The 18,937-nt window shown below is 34.1% G+C and overlaps 1 protein-coding gene across 5 annotated transcripts in view; it reads left to right on the forward strand.

Moving 5' to 3' along the window:
• MTF2 (metal response element binding transcription factor 2) overlaps nucleotides 1-18,512 on the forward strand; it is a 73,969-nt gene extending 55,457 nt beyond the window's left edge. For 4 of the 5 annotated variants that reach the window (XM_066268680.1, XM_066268677.1, XM_066268679.1 and 1 more), the window contains 6 exons: nucleotides 1,914-1,981; nucleotides 3,532-3,702; nucleotides 8,083-8,188; nucleotides 8,308-8,360; nucleotides 8,468-8,572; nucleotides 12,093-18,512. In XM_066268680.1, coding sequence (XP_066124777.1) covers nucleotides 1,914-1,981; nucleotides 3,532-3,702; nucleotides 8,083-8,188; nucleotides 8,308-8,360; nucleotides 8,468-8,572; nucleotides 12,093-12,450 — 861 coding nt within the window. In that variant the 3' untranslated portion in view covers nucleotides 12,451-18,512. The remainder of the gene's footprint in view (nucleotides 1-1,913; nucleotides 1,982-3,531; nucleotides 3,703-8,082; nucleotides 8,189-8,307; nucleotides 8,361-8,467; nucleotides 8,573-12,092) is intronic. The other variant, XM_066268678.1, reaches the window with a different exon arrangement.
• The last annotated feature ends 425 nt before the right edge of the window (nucleotides 18,513-18,937 follow it).

The following is an 18,937-nucleotide window of genomic DNA, read 5'->3' on the forward strand; positions in this document are numbered from 1 at the left end:
TCTGGTCATTTTTTAAAAATAAAACATCGTTCAGACTTAAATATAAATAAAACGGAAATAATGTAAGTTATTTATTCTTTCTCTGCAGACCGGTACCAAATGACCCACGGACCATTACCGGTCCGCAGCCCGGGGTTTGGGGACCACTGCTATAAAAGGATTGCAGTATATTGATGGAAGCTTGGATTAGATGGATGCCTGGGTCTCTTTGAAGCTTTAAAGTCTGATTCTGTTATTTTTACTGTAATAGAAATTCTCTATCATTGGACACTTCACAAATTACAATAGGAGTGATAGTGACATGGAGGAATGAGCATGGAACTGCCCCACCTTTATTAGCACCCAACATATTGGCACAGAATTGGCTGTCAGTGAATGGTGAATGAATGAATTTTATTGTCACTTGGGTTCAGGTTCTGGCTGTCTCACTAATCAGCCATGTGAATTTGAGCAATTCATTCAGTCTTTATATGTGTTAAATAATAAAGAGCTGGAGTAGATGACTTGATTAGTCTCTTCTACCTCCAACATTTCATTTGGCAGATTTGTTTGCTCTTTTTATTTGAAGCAGTTCTGAGGTTTGGGAATTTTAACTGGTAATGAACATAACTTACAGAATTTTTGAAAGTCAGTTGTGATGTTTTAGAAGTTTTGTTTTTGTTTTCTGAAGTGAGAAGCAGGAAGGCAGAGAGACAGACTCCTGCATGAGCCCGACCGGGATCCACCTGGCAAGCTGACTAGGGGGTGATGCTCTCCCCATCTGGGGTGTTGCTCCGTTGCAACTGGAGCCATTCTTAGCGCCTGAGGTGGAGGCCATGCAGCCATCCTCAGTACCCAGGCCAACTATAGTCCAGTGGAGCCTTGGCTGCAGGAGGGAAGAGAGAGAGAAAAAGGAGAGGGAAGGGTGGAGAATCAGATGGGTGCTTCCCCTGTGTTCCCTGGCCGGGAATCGAACCTGGGACTTCCACACGCTGGACTGACGCTCTACCACTGAGCCAACTGGCCAAGGCCTAGAAGTTTTTAAAAAAAAATTTTTGTGGCTTTAATTGAGGATGGTCCCTTAATAATTAGAATTTTTTTGCTATTGTGCCCCAGTCTTTAATCTTTGAAAAAGAGACAGAAGTGACTCTGCAAGAAGCCCTTTTGAAACAAAGTAGAATATTTTCTAGAATTTAATATTTAGATTTTAAAATGGTTTGTGATAATGAAAAATTACTGAGCCAATTTGGGTTTTAGGGCTCATTAAAGTCTATAATTGTTATAAAGGTAAAATCCCCAAACATCACAGTTTTATAGAGATTATTGGTTTATACTAATATTAGAAGTACTGGGAAATAAAATGGTATATTTCTCATTGCTTTTTATACTTTTCCCTATCCATATCTAATTAATATCTATTAGAAGCTTTTATGGCTATATTAAAGTAATTCAAATGTATTTTTTCCCAAGGTTATAACATTAAAATAAAAAAAATTTTGAATTTGTTGGGGTGATACTGATTAACAAAATTATATAGGTTTCAAGTTTATAATTCTACAACACATCAACTGTACACTGTATTGTGTATTGATCATCCCCAAAATAAAAATGAATTTAATGATAATATAACCCCATTTTTGTAGTGTTACACAGTTTATAGTTCTTCTAGACATATCATTTGATCCATACATTACTAATAAAGTAATTAGTACAGGATTTATACCCCCCCCCCCTTTAGAGGTGAAAAAACAAGTCTTGAGAGGTAAGCGATCTTAAACACAGAGATAGTCAGTGAGGACCTAGAATCAGAACTTAGATCTTTTTGACTGTCGGTCAGTACTCTCTTCTTCTGCATTACACTGCCTCTATCTAGCACCTGTATATTACTAATTGATGAAATTATACTACATTAAATTGTTTTTGATACTTCACAGCTGGCAGATACACCAAAATCTGAAAGATATGAGCATGTTCTGGAGGCATTAAATGATTACAAGACCATGTAAGTTGATTTATTTTATGTATCCCTACGAGGGAGACATTTATTAAGTATAAGGAATAATGGCATTGTTTAAGAATTGTGAGATTTGTGTCTAAAACTAGTACATACAGTTTAACACTTCTAATGTTCTTTTTCAGTTAGAGTAGGGCATTACTTTCAAGGACTGGAGAAGGGAAGAGCAATCTTCTGGGGTGGGTGGGGGAGGCGGCATTTTAGTATCACAGGGAATTTGGCCTGGTCCTTTGAAACATCATAGTCAGTAATGACTTGTTTTTATAATGCAGTCTACTGAAAGTAAAATAAAATCTTGTTAGTTGGTGGGACTATGCAGACAGTAGGGGAATATATTTTAGAGAATATGGGTTTCTTAACAAGGTCTTTTATGGTTTTAAGGTTAGTTATTGTCCTCATTTATGGAAAAGTAGCATTATTGGGTTAATTTTTCAATAATTAAGTAATATGTTTGATATTTTCTGATGTAGATCTTTCCTTTTTAAAAAAACCAGCTGATCTACATTTCTTTAAAATATTTTCAAAATACAATAGAAATAATTTCTAAAAATATATATGCTGGCTCCAACCATTGAGTTACATTATAAAATTTTTGGAACTAGTTGCTATTTTTGTACTTGACAGCATTTCCTCATTAAAAAATGTTATGAAAAACTGCTATAATTACTAGTAGCTAAATCTTTATTTCAACTCAAATAACCATAAAGAACCTGAGCAGTTACTGTGTTGGTAAAAAATACTTCATGGGACAATGAATTCTATAATACAGTTTAGGGTGCCAGAAATACATGTTATTCCTGTTATAGTAGAATTGGGTGCTTCTCATTTTCAATTCTACATAAAAGTGGAAGAACAATCCAAGCATTTGACAGTGGTTCTATGGCTAGACAGGCAGAGGTAGGATAGAGTGGAGTGTTTTGGAATGAGGACCCTAAACGCTTGGGAAAGGGTTAAAGAGCATATTTTTCAGAGACACAGGCCCACACTGAAAGAACATTTCTCTACTCTAGATTATTTCCAATTTCAGATCTGATGCACTAGATATTCCTTTTATTTTCTGGGCTTCTAGGTTTGGTCTCCTACTTTTTTTTTAATAATTCTGTTTACCTATTACTTTCTGGCCACAGTTTCTCACAGATACATACGCTCTCAAATAGAATTCTTCTTTTCCTACCCCCCCCTTTTTTTGAGATTTCACAGATGACCCTAAAATATGGAAAAACATATTGAGACTAATAAGACATTACTCTGTACTCTTTTTTTCTTTAAAAAGTTGGATGCCATGTTTTAAAAAGAAAGGTGGACATGTGCTCTTCTCTTTTCTTCCTTCTGATCCTATCCCTCCCTCCCTATTCGTCCATCATCTCCTACTGTGGTCTGGCTCTGGGGCAGATAAGAATCAAGGAAAGCAAGGGAAAAGAGTGTAGTATTGGGTGCACTTTAATGTATAAAGGCTTTATATTAAAAGTTAAGTTTAGGGTCTGCCATGTATATGTGTTCAGTTTTTATATTTTTAGTTAATTTTTTTAAAAATTTAGGTTTATGTCTGGGAAAGAAATAAAGAAGAAGAAGCATTTGTTTGGGTTACGAATTCGTGTTCCTCCTGTGCCACCAAATGTGGCTTTCAAAGCAGAGAAAGAACCTGAAGGAACATCCCATGAATTTAAAATTAAAGGCAGAAAGGCATCCAAACCTATATCTGATTCAAGGTAAAAGTTGATCTGTGGCTTAGTTTTTCTCTTTAGCCTTATTTGTAACTAAAATGTGTGTTATTTAGTTTCATTAGTATATTTGAAAGAAAAGTGGTAGTTTTCCTGATTTGTTTTACTTTTATAATTTTTTGCTTAGATGAGGTACAAAGAGTTAATATGAGATGTTTATTCATTTATTTTAGATCTTAGGCTTTCCAGGAATAAGCCCTATTGATTTGGTTAGCAAACAGCTTAAGTGCTGGCCTGTTTGTTTGTTTCTCATATATTCATTAATTCCATTTATCAAACACCTCCTTACTAAGTGCTGGGGATATAATAAAGAGGACAGACTTCCTTTCTGTCCTGATGGGGTTTCCATTATAGTGGGTAAGACAGGTGACAAGTAAAATAATTACAGATTATGCTAGTCTCATTTAGGAAATAGCATATAGATTTAGACTGTACTGGGATGGAGAGAGAGGATTGGGTTTACTTAAAAGGAGACTTAAGGAAGGCATATTTAAGTTGAAACATAAAGAATGATAATGACCTAATAATTTGAAGCAAAGAAAAGAATAAATACTCCAGGTAGCAGAAATAGCAAGCATGAAAGCTGTGAGGCAGGTTCTAGGAACTTCCAAAGGATTTTGCGGTGAGAATGAGGGCTCCGGGAGTAGCAACAAGTGTTGGAAAAGTTGAGTGAAGCATAAATCATACGGAGTCTTACAGATTTCATACATACTGTTGGTTGTTTTCCGTGAATAATGGAACTATTTAAAGATGTTAGCAGATTGGATTATTCTTTAAAAGTACCTCTTTGGATGCTATTTGGAAAATAGATAAGTGTAGAGGTAAGAATATAGCAAGAAAAAATTAAGACTCCTGAAGTTGTCTAGGTAAGAGATATATAGATAATGGTTGCTGTGCGCAGTAGTAGGTGATAACAGTTTAAAGGAGAGAAAATTGATTCAGGATCTCTGTTGGAAGCAGAATTCAGTGGCTTTGTTAATGAGTTAAATTTACAAAAGAAAGGGAGGTATGAAATTAAACAATACCCAAATTTCTGGCTTGAGTAAGTGGTGGGTAGTGGTGTCTGTCACTAAGATCTGAAAGAACAGAATTTGGCAATGTGAATGAAGCATTCTTCTGTTTCATACTCATTGAGTTTGAGATTCTTATGAGTAAATGATGATGATGTTAGATACAGACAATTGGGTGTGTTAAGTCAGGAGCTTGGGAGAAAGTCAGGACACATGTTATAAATTTGGAAGCCATGAGAATGAATGAAGTTACCTAGGGAGCAAGAAGAGAGAAAAGACTGTGGCCCAAAACAGTGCCCTAATATCATTGAGAGATTTGGAAGAGGTGAAATAAATGAAGGAGATGAAGAAAAAATGACCAGTGAAATAGGAAACCAGAAAAGTTTAGTGTCATGGAAACCAAAACAGGGTAGTATTTCAAGAAAAATTGGTGTATTAAACAGTATTGAAGCTAAAGAGGTGGATTAAGATGAGAAGGAAATGTTTAATGGATAAGATGACATTCTATTATTAACGACTTTAACAAAAACAGATTTTTTGTGAGGTAAAGATAGAAGGCAGATTGAAGAGGGTTGAAGTGTGATTGATTCTAGCACTGCCCAATTTTAAGGTGACCAGTCCTCCTTTAAGGAGGACAGTCCTTCTTTTGTAAGTTCCATCCTCCCTCGTGAAGTGTCCTCCTACATGTCCTCCTTTTTGATATTGGAAGATTATTTACAATCTGTAAATGTCTGTATTCGATCAATGCAGAGTCAATCCATTGCGTGTGATGTGACGTATTTGTATCTAAATGAATACTTTTTTTTATAACTATTATTAAAAATTAATAGGCATGTAAGTATAATTACAATATAAAATATTACAAATGTTTTCATTATGCATTTATAATATATTATATTGTTGTTGCAATGAATATAATGTTTCTTTTATTTATGATACTGTTTTCTATTTATTTTTGTCCTCCTTTTCATTGTAAAAAAGTTAGTCACCTTACCAATTTACATGTCAAAACTGGTTTTTTTCTACAAATAAGGAGCATAGGGAGATTCAAAATAATGATAATATAAAGGAAAAGGATATAATCTTTAAGAATTTTGAATGAGAAGGAAGAAAGTGGAAAGGGTATGTGTACTCAACTCTCAGAAGTAGTTTTACTGTGTAGGGAAATAGGCAAATGCAATGGAAGCTAAAGGAGGGGGAAGGAAATAATCAGTGATGGTTTTTTAATAGATGGAAGATAATTGATACCTGTTTTTGGTGTGCTAATAGGAATGAGCCAGTGGAGAAGAAAAGATTGGTATAGAAGATAGGGAAGGTAATTGAAGATGTAAAGTCTTTCAGAGCCAAAAGGGAAGGGATTTTAGAGCCTAAATGTGGGAGTAGCCTTTGATCGAAGGACTTAACATTTTTCTGTTGAAATGGGGTGAAAAAGGAGAAGGTGGATGCAGATGCTGGTTCCGTTGTAGAGTTGATATTTGGAACATGACTAATGTTATTGGCCAACAGCTTCTGTTTTCTCGGAAGAAATAAGATGTAAAGATAGCTGAGAGGGAAATTTAAGGAGCAAATAAATGATAAGAGGTAGTCATCTTCAGGAGTAAGAAAATGTAATTACAGAGGGTTACCAGTTTTTCTTAATCCATTTGAGTTTGTAATGAAGTAGATACTACTACTTCAGGGTTGTTTTTTTCCCTGAAGGAAAAAATATTTGTTCTTATCTCTTACAAATTTTATTATTAATCCTTTGCTAGCAATTGCCTTATATGATGAATTAGAAAAAGGTTTGCACGAAATGTTTTTCTCATTCCTATCATGATTTTGATAGGATACTCCATCTGTGTAGCTATCAGGTTTTTATTTGGTGTCACCAGATACTGGTTCAGCTTTCTTTAAAGACATTCTTAGTTCCTTCTGGGTCCCGTGTAGGAAGTGGTCCATTTATTTTTTTATTGTTTTAATTTTTATTTATTGATTTTAGTGAGAAGAAGAGAGGGAGGAGGATGAGAGAGAGAGAGAGAAACAAACAGGAACATATATCTATTCCTGTATGTGCCCTGACCAGGGATTGAACTAGCAACTTCTGTGCTTTGAGACAACTCTAACCAACTGAGCCATCCGGCCAAGGCATGAAGTGGTTCTTTTAATCTGAGAATACTCTCCTTAGTCCAGGATTGGGCTTTTATAAATGTTACGTTGATCATCTTTCAAAAAATGTTACGTTGTGCATCTTGTCCTTGAGACTGTTGATGAGAGTTCTAGTTATGGTTTGTTCCTCTAGCTTCCCTGCTTATATTTCTACCTTTATTCCCCAACCTTAATTTGGTGTCTTTCCTACTTTTCTCCATTCACCTCTTTCCAATCTTTTAATAGTATTGCTCTTTTTTGTTTTTTAAATTGAATTTCCTGGATAACTTTCTTATAGCACTTAACCCATTTTATTAACTTGCTTGTATACACATTTGTCACTTAACTATATAGTGAACCCCTTAGCACAGTGAACATCTTGGTATTCCTATTATCTAATATCCTCTTCTTATGATAGATAATTTTGAATAAATGAAATAGCTGTTTTGTATATTGATAGTTGCCCTTTTCTTCTTCCCTTGTATTAATTAGAAGTGTCCTTGACTATTGCTTTTTTTATTGCTGTTGCTTGATATTTACTTTTATGTCTCAAAAATGGTTTTTTTTTTTTATCTTTCTAATTTTTTCCTTTGAGTGACTCACTCACTGTCCGATATGAAGGATTCCTTCCTCCTTTACCATCTGCCACTCTGGGCTTCATTCTATTTCTATTTAGCATCATTCAAGAATGAATATATATATATAATTTAGATATATAAATCTAAAGGCAACCTCTATTTATAGCATTTATATTTTAACATAGATATTTCTTGGCTCTATGAGGTTTACTGCTAAATTCCTAATTACTTTTAGTAGTAAATCCTTGAAACATCCCCCAAGTACCTACCTAGTAACTTATCTTAAATAATGGAACTTTTAGGATTTCTGAATACTCCCATTGAAATAGATGTCTTCTTTTATTTTTTTATTTTTTATTTTTAGGTGTTATGTATTTTTCACAAATGTATTAAAGAGAACTTTTTTTTAAACCTTTCATGTGTAAATATCTCTTATGTCAAGAAATATTTGTGTAAATAAGAATATTATTTATGCACTGGAACAAACTTTTAGATTCAACTTATATTTAATTTTGTTTTTATATTACCATTAATATAAAAAAATAAGTAAAACCTAATTATTACATAAGTAAAAATATGACTGTATATTTTCCATTTTTTATATTTTTTTGTTCTCTTTATGTAGAGATTAAATACATAATGGTTTTCTGTTTCAGGGAAGTAAGCAATGGCATAGAAAAAAAAGAAAAGAAAAAGTCTGTAGGTCGTCCACCTGGTCCATATACAAGAAAAATGATTCAGAAAACTGCTGAGCTACCTTTGGTAAGATAAGATATTATATTCTCAAAGAAGAAAGATATTTGAAATTACTGAGAAACTAATATCTTTTTAGTTTACTTTAGAACAAGGCTTTTTAAGTATGTATATTTTTTATTTTCCAGGATAAGGAATCAATTTCAGAGAATCCTACCTTGGATTTACCTTGTTCTATAGGGTAAATAGAAAGTTATTTTCTCTTACCCTGGAAATTTTCTTTTGGGGAGAAATTAGTATTTCTATTATGTAATATAGTTGTTTTACCATTTAAATTCTTTTGTCTAGGAGAACTGAGGGAACTGCACATTCATCTAATACCTCAGATGTGGATTTCACGGGTGCTTCCAGTGCAAAAGAAACTACCTCGTCTAGCATTGCCAGGCATTATGGGTAGATATTTTATATTCTTATCCTTTGTTAATTTCCTGTAGACTGGTTTTTTTTTGTGATGATTTATGAAATTTTTTCCAATTGAAAATGATATACATAGTTATTTTTTCACCTTTTGAGAAGCATTCCATATACAGAGGTCCCTTGTCTATCATGGGGGTCAGGTTCCAGAACCCCCTGAGATAGGCGAAAATCCACAAAGTAGCGAGCGACCTTATATTTATTTTCTTATTTATATATATTTTGAGACTATAAACCCTCCTCACCTCACACTCTTATAAACTTTTCCCACACCGTTATTAACCTTGCCCACACTCTTATAAACACTTCCTGCACTTTTGTGGGTTTGTTTTTGTTTTTGGTCAGAGACAGATAGGGACAATGACAGGAAGGGAGAGAGGTGAGAAGCATCAATTGTTTGATGCAGCTCCTTAGTTGTTCAGTGATTGCTTTCTCATATGTGTCTTGATGGGGGGAGGGGCCTACAGCAGAGCCAGTGACCCCAAACTCAAGCTGGTGAGCCCGTGCTCAAGCCAGCGACCTTGGGGTTTTGAACCTGGGTCATCCACGTACCAATCTGACTCTCTATCCACTGCACCACCACCTGGTCAGGCACTTTCTACACTCTTAAACCTAGTAATTTTAACAACATATAAAATTCTGTATGGGTACTCACCAGGAGTATTTTATTTCAATTTTATATTTTAATGTTTTAATATTTTTTATAGTTTCAGTTTTTTAGACTAGAAAATGCTCATTTTATTGCAAAAATAATTAAAATAATAAATACATAAAAATACCTATATACCACAAAATTCCATGATATAGCGAAAAATCTGCAATACAAAGTTAGATATATACAATTTAAAAATCCGGAAAAAAAAAATCCGCAATACAGTGAGACCACAAAAAGTGAAAAAGTGAACTGTGATATGGTGAGGGACAACTATATAGATTCCTTAGGTTGGTAATATTCATTGGAATAATTTTGCTTTTCTGAGCACAAAAATTCAAATTTTTTAACTTGTTAGAAAATTTGCTGTGCACACAGAGAAAATAGTTATACTAGTGTTTATAGGCTGTGCTGTTTTCTGTGAGACCTTTTTATGCTTTAATTTTTATTTTTTTAAGATTTTATTTATTAATTATAGAGAATGGAAAGAGAGGAAGGCAGGGATCGGGGGAAGGATTGGGAAGCATCAACTCATAGTAGTTGTTTTTCTCATGTACCTTAACCTGACAAGTTCGGGGTTTAGAATCAGTAACCTCAGCGTTCCAGGTTGATGCTTTATCTACTGTGCCACCACAGGTCAGGCTTTTTATGCTTTTATATACTAGAGTGCCTTGCTTTAGGAAGACTTGATTTTTTAAAATCTAAGTTCCAATGAAAAGCATAAATTCTTCTGTTAGTATCTGTAAAAAGATTTTTAAATTCAGGATTTTTATCATTAGTAGACTTAATATTTTATTTAACCTACCTCACCAGACGGTGGCACAGTAGATGGAGCATCGGACTGGAATGCAGAGGACCCAGGTTCGAGACCCCGAGGTCACCAGCTTGAGCGTGGGCTCATCTGGTTTGAGCAAAAGCTCACCAGCTTGGACCCAAGGTCGCTGGCTTGAGCAAGGGGTTACTCAGTCTGCTGAAGGCCTGCGGTCAAGGCACATATGAGAAAGCAATCAATGAACAGCTAAAGTGTCGCAACAAAAAACTTAACGATTGATGCTTCTCATCTCTCTGTCTCTGTAAAAAAAAAAAAAAAAAATTATTTAACCTAACTCTTCAGAAAGACAACTTTTTCCTAAAGTATGATTTATCAGTTATGAAGTTTTATTTACTTGGTGTCAGAGTTATAAGCTTCTGAGGTTTTTGTTTGTTTGTTTTTTAGATTTTTTTATTTATTGGTTACTTGTTGTATATGCCTTGATGGGGCAAGCCCAGGGTTTCGAACCTGCGACCTCAGCATTCTAGGTCGATGCTCTATCCACTGCACCACCACAGGTTGGGCAAGGTTCCAGGTTTTATATTTCTCTTTGTTTAATTTTTTTTTCACAATTTAAAACTGCTCTTGTAAGATATATAAAATTCTAAGTATTTAAAGGCTTTAAATGTAATATTTTTACATGAATCATGAATAATAATGTAAGCTGTGTTTTGGACCTCTTACCCAGCATTGTGCTAATAAGCTTTTTATATATATTGTCTTAGTTAATTCTTAAAACAGTCTTTCTGAGTTGTAGGTCCTGTTATTTCCATTTTACAGATAAGGAAACTGAGACTTAGAGGATTTTAAGTAAGAATTCCAAGATAGCATATTTAGCAAGTATAACAGAGCTGGGATCTTAACCCATGTAGTATAATTGTAATGTCTTTGAATTTAGCTTTTATGCTGTATTCTCCCTTTGTTATAAAATCATAAAATCTTTGAATTTCTCAGCTGAAAAGGATCTCAAAGGTTAACTAGTTTAGCTCCTTTGCTTCATAATATATTTTCATGTAAGAGAACACAGAAGATAAGAGATTTTAATTTGGCCACTTTGGCTGGGTAGCTCTGTTGGTCCCAATACACCAAGGTTGCAGGTTTGATCCCTGGTCAGGGCACATACAAGAATCAACCAATGAATGCATAAATAGTGGAACAACGTTTCTCTCTCTCTCTCCCTCTCTCCCTCTCTCTCTCTTTCTCTTTTTCTCTTTCTTCCTCTCTCTCTCCCCCCTCCCCCTCACTTTCTTCCCTTCCTTCCCCCTCTGTATCCCCTTCTCTCTACTCTACCTCCTCTCTCCCTCGCCCTCCCCCTCTCTCCCCTTCCATTTTCTCTCCCTCTCTCCCTTTCTCCCTCCCCTTCCCATTCCCCCCTCTCCCCTTTTATTCTCTCTCTTTCTCTCTCCCTTTCTTCCTCTTTCCATTTCTTCTTACCTCTCCCTCTCTCTCCCTCTATTCCTCTGTCCCTCTCCCTTTGCTCTCTCAAATCAGTAAATTTTAAAAATTAGAAAAGAGAGATTTGAATTTGTCCAATATTATATAGAGTTACACCCAGAGTTCCATGCCTTCTTGTTTGTGCTTATTCCAGTTTATTACATTACTTCACTAGACCTAGAACCTGGTAATAAGACACCGTTTATTCTACTTTTACCATCTGTTTAAGCACATAGAACAGTTCTAATATATTCTAGTCGCTTATTAAATATTTGCTGCTTTGAATGACACAAATTAAGTTCTCTTGGTAAGAATTTGACTCAACCTCATAATTCAAAATTTTCCTCTGATTTTTTTAAGTTTAATAGAACGTAGTTAAGGAAGAAAAGCTCTTCAAAGGTCAGCCCCAAGAAGTGATGGAATCTAATGAAGATGAGTGATAATCTGTTTATATAGCATTTATTGTTTTGGTTTGGCTCATTTTTATGTCATCAGGGTATGTACTTACAATGGAGTGATAGAAAAAAATCATAGAACATATTATGTGGGCAGAGGATGCTTTATAAGCTTAGTAGACAATTAATGGCCTTTTTCTTCCATAGTTTGTCTGACTCCCGAAAAAGAACTCGAACAGGAAGATCTTGGCCTGCTGCGATCCCACATTTACGGAGGAGAAGGGGTCGTCTTCCAAGAAGAGCACTCCAGACTCAGAACTCAGAAATTGTAAAAGATGATGAAGGCAAAGAGGATTACCAATTTGATGAACTCAACACAGAGATTTTGAATAACTTAGCAGATCAAGAGTTACAACTCACTCATCTAAAAAACTCCATTACCAGTTATTTTGGTGCTGCAGGTAGAATAGCATGTGGTGAAAAATACCGAGTGTTGGCTCGTCGGGTAACACTCGACGGGAAGGTGCAGTACCTTGTGGAATGGGAAGGAGCAACTGCATCCTGACTGTAGGACTGAACATTATGTGCACTGCACTCGCATTGTAGGTTCAGTTCAAAACCCTTAAGGAGTCTGGCTTTTACTATCTTTCTTTAAAAAAAAATGAAAATAAAAATATTCACAAAAGAAGATGAATTAGCCTTAACTTGTACCTGTCAATGTTAATGGATATTGTCATAAAAAGATATCTTTTAAAAATTGGAGCAGAGACTTAATTTTTTTAATCTTAAGATTTGTAGACTGTTTTTAGGATAGGATATTAAAAATGATTCAAACCCATGCATGGTGTTAGATAATTTTTCTAAATATTCCATTGAGTCAGTTTTCGTGATTAGTGGTTATCAGAGCAAACAGATCATGTAGCTAGATAGCACAAGTATTTGAAAAATTTGTCTGTTTTGTTACCAAAATGTTGGAAAAAATTTATTTCAATACCTTCTAGATTTCATAAAGTGCAGTGTATATAATGCCTACTAAAAGATTGTAAAATATTGAAATTTTCTTTCAAGCAAAGTGTAAAAAATATATTGAGCCTGTAAATTGCTCTGTGACTAGACTTCATTGTCGTCTTAATATATTCTTTGCATGTGCGTATATATATATATGTATATATATACATACACACATGTGTATATGTATGTGTGTGATTATGTGACCTATGCAATACAAATTATGGGAATGGGCAGCTTTGGAGTATATATCCCATAATTCTTTTTTCAGGAATAGTTGCAGTATTTACACAGCAGCATTTCTTCTCAGGCTTGTATTGGTTGCTGTTGCTTGCTATGTATGAAGAGAAATGTGTCAAACAAGTTTAGTGTGTTCTGAAGAAGAGTGTGAGCAACATTCTTCATGGGCGTTTAGAATGCTTTTCTCTTTCAGTCCTTGTAACTCAGCTGTTTAGTACCTAAAACATACAAATAATATGAACATTATCTCCTATTAGAAGCAACGTTTTCAAGTTTTTATGACACATTATGATTGTAAATGTCTCTCAGTTTTAACAGTAAGTCTGTAGGAGTCCCGTGAAGATTCCTGAAATATCTGTAGGTAACTATTAGTCATGTTGAATAAATGTAGTATGAACAAAGTATTTTATTGCACAGGGTTAACAAACAGTATGTTGCCTGCCAAGGTTACTGCTGTTTTATTACCACATTACCTCTTCTTTTATAAAATGTACCAAGATTTAAATTGATAATTTTATTTTACATGTAAAAAAAAAAAAAAAACAGTTTCTTTTATCACCAGTGTTAGAGTTGTCTTCTGTTTATTTTTGTTTTATTTTGTTTTTTTCTTTTTTAGCCAAAGAGTAAACAGAAGAATATTCTTATTTTGGTGGCTATTCATTTTACTCTTTATAGTGATTGGTGGATTTTAGCCTAAAAATTGGGGAATTTGCTGCCAAAATGAAAAATATGTAAAGTGTAGTGATTACAGAGCGGTGAAAATGTGGGTTAGTACTTATTTATTCCATTGATTATGTGACTGTTTATAAAAAAAAGTTACTTTATTTCTTTAAACATCTTCAAAAGATGGCCTTTTTTAAATCATATTACAGCCAAAACAAGCAGAGAACTTTGTTGTTCTGCATTTGGTTCCTGGTTGGCCAGGTATAAATGAGCTTTACGAAAGTGCGAATTAAAAACTGTCACTTCTGTTTACCTCCACCAAAACTTGATTTTCCCCTAGCTATTAATTTAAAGTTGCCTTTCCTGCAGCTGCAATATTTTGAATAACACACCGAGTTTGTGTTGATTTTGAATGTTTGTTTATGTCTAGGGGTAATGGAAAATGTAAATCCCGTGTAACCTTACTCACTCCACCTGTGTCATATTATTTCATTTTCCCCAAAGTCCTTTCATTCTAACTGAACACCAGCAGTATTTTTGGTAACTCTTTGGCATACTTGGAAGATGATTTATTAAGCTGAACTGTCTTTAGAAGTAATTATTGTGAATGTCTGTCTTATTTTATCATGGTGGTTCACATGGCTCTGATGTTCAGTTTGTATTTTTGGAATTGCTTTACTTAGAATTAAAACAGACCTACATTAAATGTGTGTATTTTTTAAAGAGCTAATGAGTATTGCTTCTGTATTTGCTTGAAAATACACACTGGTGCAGTAGATGACTACTTTTATTTAGCCAGGGAGTTAAGGATTTTCCAGTTCCATTGTAAATATGGTCACTTGAATCTATCTTTATAAAACTTTGCCTTTATTTTTCTCTTGTGCCCCAGGTAATAATTATTGCATGTTCATCTTAAATGATCCTTAAAAACTTACCTGTTTAGCCACCATGTACACTTTATACTTGAAAGACAATATACTTCCCTCTATGCTGTCCCTGAAGTTCAAAGAAAGTTCGGGCTTTTTTTTTTTTTTTTTTTTTTAATTCAGGAAAGGAGGAGAGACAGAGATAGACTCCTGCATGCACCCTAAATGGGATCCACCCAACAAGCTCACTAGGGGGAGATGCTCTGCCCATCTAGGCCGTTGCTCAGCAATGAAGCTCTTCTTAGTGCCTGAGGCAGAGGCCATCCAGCCATCCTCAGCTCCCAGGGCCAACTCACTCTAATTGAGCCATAATGCAGGAGGGGAAGAGAGAGAGAAGCAGATGGTCGCTTCTCCTGTGTGCCCTGACTGGGAATTGAACCCAGGGCATACCAGGCCAATGCTCTACCACTGAGCCAACTGGTCGGGGCCCAGACTTTTACGATTATGGTTTTTTTCTACTTACATAGAAGGTGTCAGGTTTCACATCAAAGGATTTTCTATTTTTTTTCCTAAAAAGCTTTGTTCTCTAAGCCACAGAAAGAAAAGCTATAAAAATAATATACCTTATTAATTTAATTCCATTTTTGTTTTAAACAAATTTTTTTAAATACCCTGATAATAAATGATAAATAAGGGTTCCTAGGCTCTTAGGTGATTGAACAAGATCAGAATATGATCTATTATTCTATAAATTCTAATGTGATAAAGTCAAATCTTTCTAGGTATATTTTATTACTAAATGTTCAACAAAAGTGAATGTTGTTCATGGATATATGAGTTGAGGTTACCCCTCTCTTTTACTTTGCAAGGTATGTCCAGCTGGGCAGTTTGGTTTATATTATGTATATAGAAGATTTCTATTATCAGTGGTGGGGGATAATTCTGTTTTTTGAGCTACTAGATTTTCTACTAGGTACTAATACGTTTTGATTGGAACATCTAACTTTTATTGTTACAGCAGACTTTTATAATGTAGTGTTCTAGTTGTTTGAATGAGGATGCGATGGCAAAGGAAGATGTCCATGCAACTTTGGTACATAGTAAAAAAATTGCCCTCTTTTTATGGAGATGTTTTCCTCTTTAATTATATTTGAGTATCTCTGTGAATGCACACTTCCAAGTCTCTTTCGGTTTCTTTTGTGGCAGTTGATCAATCATGTCTTTTCCTCAGGGAAATAAAAACTTGACAGGTTAAATGTAAACTGAGAATTTTATCTGCTCATGGATTATTTTCTAATTAATAGCAGTTAAGAAATTAGATATCTGACTGATAGAAATTTTGTGATGTGAGAAGCTGTGAAAGCAAACTGGCTCTCTGAATAACAAATAGATGGGAGCAAGTGTAATTATTGTAACTTTGAAGTTATAATGTCACAGTGCTTTGGAGAAATAGATGTATCAAACTATTATGCTGTCTTGATATTTGAAATTAGAGTAAGACGGCGAGTGAACCGGCTTAGTCTTTTTTCCTTCCCTCCCCTCACTTCTACCCAACAAAATCCCTCTTTGCTTGCGTACCTTGGAGATGAGTGTTGAAGCTGGATGCTTAGTAATAACTTCACTTCTGCAGCATCTTCAAGGAATGTGATGTTTATTTAGGAAAGTTTTCCATTGGATTTAAGCAAGCAAACAAATGGAACAAAACTTCCACAGATGATAAAATGTACATACTGGATAAAACAAATATATATTTTGTCATTATTGTTAGTCTAATTTCTATTCCCTTGGTAGTCAATCTTTTTTATTTTTTTTATTTTTTTAACATTCTTTCCCAATGAGGTAATGTAGTCCCCCTAAACTGACACAAATTGGTTCCTGGGAGGGCAAGAAAATCTTATAAAGTAGTTTGTGACTTTCCAAAGTTCAACTCTACCTGAGAGAAATGTTATTCCTTAATATTTACTTTTTATTTTTATTTTTTAAGAGATTTTATTTATTGATTTTACAGAGGAGGAATGTGCAAGGAATGAGAAGTATCAACTCATAGTAGCTTCACTTGAGTTGTCTATTGATTGCTTGTCGTATATGCCCTGAATGGGCAGGCCCAGGGTTTCGAACTGGCAACCTCAGCATTCCAGGTCAACACTCTATCCACTGTGCCACCACAGGCCAGGCACTTTTGTTATGTTTTAATTAAAATGTTCTCCCCCTTTTGTAAATTTAATGTCGTCTTAGATTAACTAGATAGGCCAGAGATTAGCCTGGCCCAATTAGGAAATGTGACTTTGTTTGAGCTTAACATAAGTTACCGGTATTTGTAGTGAAAGTGTACTAGTATTTATTATGGACAAAGTAAAAGATTAGGTAGGTTTTCTAAAGTAGGAAATGGTGAATTCAAGAGCACCTTAAAAATCACAGTACAGTTTGGATTCATACTGTCCTGGGCATGTGGTTATTTTTTTAAATAATTTTTCAGTTACAGTTGACATACAATATTACATTTATTTCAGATGTACAACATAGTGATTAAACATTTATTAACTTAAGAAGTGATCACCTTAATAAATCTAGTACCCATCTGACACCGTACGTTATTACAATGCTGCTGACTATATTCCCTGTGCTGTACTTGACATCCTCATGACTGTTTTGTAATTACCAATTTGTACTTCTTAATTCCTTCCCCTTTTTTACTCATTTCCCCTACCCCCATTTCATCTGGCAACTATCAAAGTAATGTTCTATGAGTTTGTTTCTGCTTTGATGTTTATTTTGATTTTAGATTCCACATATAAGGGAAATCATATGGTATTCATCTTTCTCTGTCTGACAACATAATATTTTATAGGTCCATCTGTGTTGTAGCAGATGACAAGATTTCATTCTTTTTCATGGCTGAGTAATAATCCATTGTATATATGTACTACTTTTTTATCCATTCATCTCTTGATGGACACTTCGATTGCTTGCATATCTTGTCTATAGTAAATAATGCTGCAGTAAACATGTGAAAGCATATGTCTTTTTAAATTAGTGGTTTAGGTTCCTTAAATACCCAAAAGTGAAATTGCTGGGTCCTTCTTTGTCTCATAACCTTTGTTTTAAAGTCTATTTTGTCTGATATAAGTATTGTTACCCCGGTTTTTTGTTTTATTATGTTTTGTTTTCATTTTCATGAAATAATCTTTTTCCATTCCTTTACTTTCAGTCTGTGTGTATTTTTTTGATCTGAAGTCTTTTGTAGAAAGCATATTTAAGAGTCTTGTTATCCATTTAGCAACCCTGTCTTTTGATTGAAGCATTTAACCATTTACATTTAATGTAATTGTTGATAATGATGTAGTTATTGCCATTTTATTTTTCATATTTTTTATATTTTTTTTCTTCTTAAAGAAGTTACTTTAACATTTCTTGTAATACTGGTTTGGTGGTGTTACTGAGTTTTCGAGTATCACAAGAGCAGCACTAACATTGAGTTCATGGAACATACACGAAATATTTGCAAGATCAGTGCTATGAAACTGGTAAACAGATAGCTATGTTTTGGAGGATTTTGTTCAATCTTAAAGCCATACTGTGAGTGGCGGTCTGTATATGCCTGTTGGCTTCTATTGACTCTCTTGCAGATGTTGTTTATGTTTGATCCTCAGTGGTTTTGTTTGTGACCTGGGCTAGAGGATTAAATAAAATTAGTTTATATTTTGTTATTTAGTTCAACCAAGGTTATCCAACCCATCATTAATTATGTCAAGTGCTGAAAAGAAAAAAATGTTGACAATATCTGAATAAATGTCTTAACAGGAAGTTAAAGTATAGTAGTCCTTTTTATATCAAACAAGTTAAAAGTAAGTTCCACAAAAAATTTTTTATAAGAAATTAAGTTTTTAAGATGTTTTACTTTTGCTGGAGAAATACCATTTTTGAATGATTTTTAAAAGATTACATTGCTGTTATGTTTATATAAATTGATTTGGATATGTAACCTTATTTTTATAAGTAAATAATTTATATAAGTAAATAAATATATTAAAAGATGTTCAAAATGAAGTTGTAATTTGAAGTTAAATGTTAATGGCAGTATCCAGTATTAATAATATATACTTAGTGAAGGATTATAATCAGTACTTGACCTCAAAAATATTTTATTTTTAATACTATTAGTGGGATTTAAGGAAATTTTTCCCTTATAGAATTTCCTACACAGATTTAGTGAGTGTAAGAAAATTTTCCTATGCAGACTTCGAGACAAACAAGATTTTGTGAGAATTTCTGTCC

Source organism: Saccopteryx bilineata, chromosome 3 (assembly GCF_036850765.1).
Source record: "Saccopteryx bilineata isolate mSacBil1 chromosome 3, mSacBil1_pri_phased_curated, whole genome shotgun sequence".
Lineage (NCBI taxonomy): Eukaryota > Metazoa > Chordata > Mammalia > Chiroptera > Emballonuridae > Saccopteryx > Saccopteryx bilineata.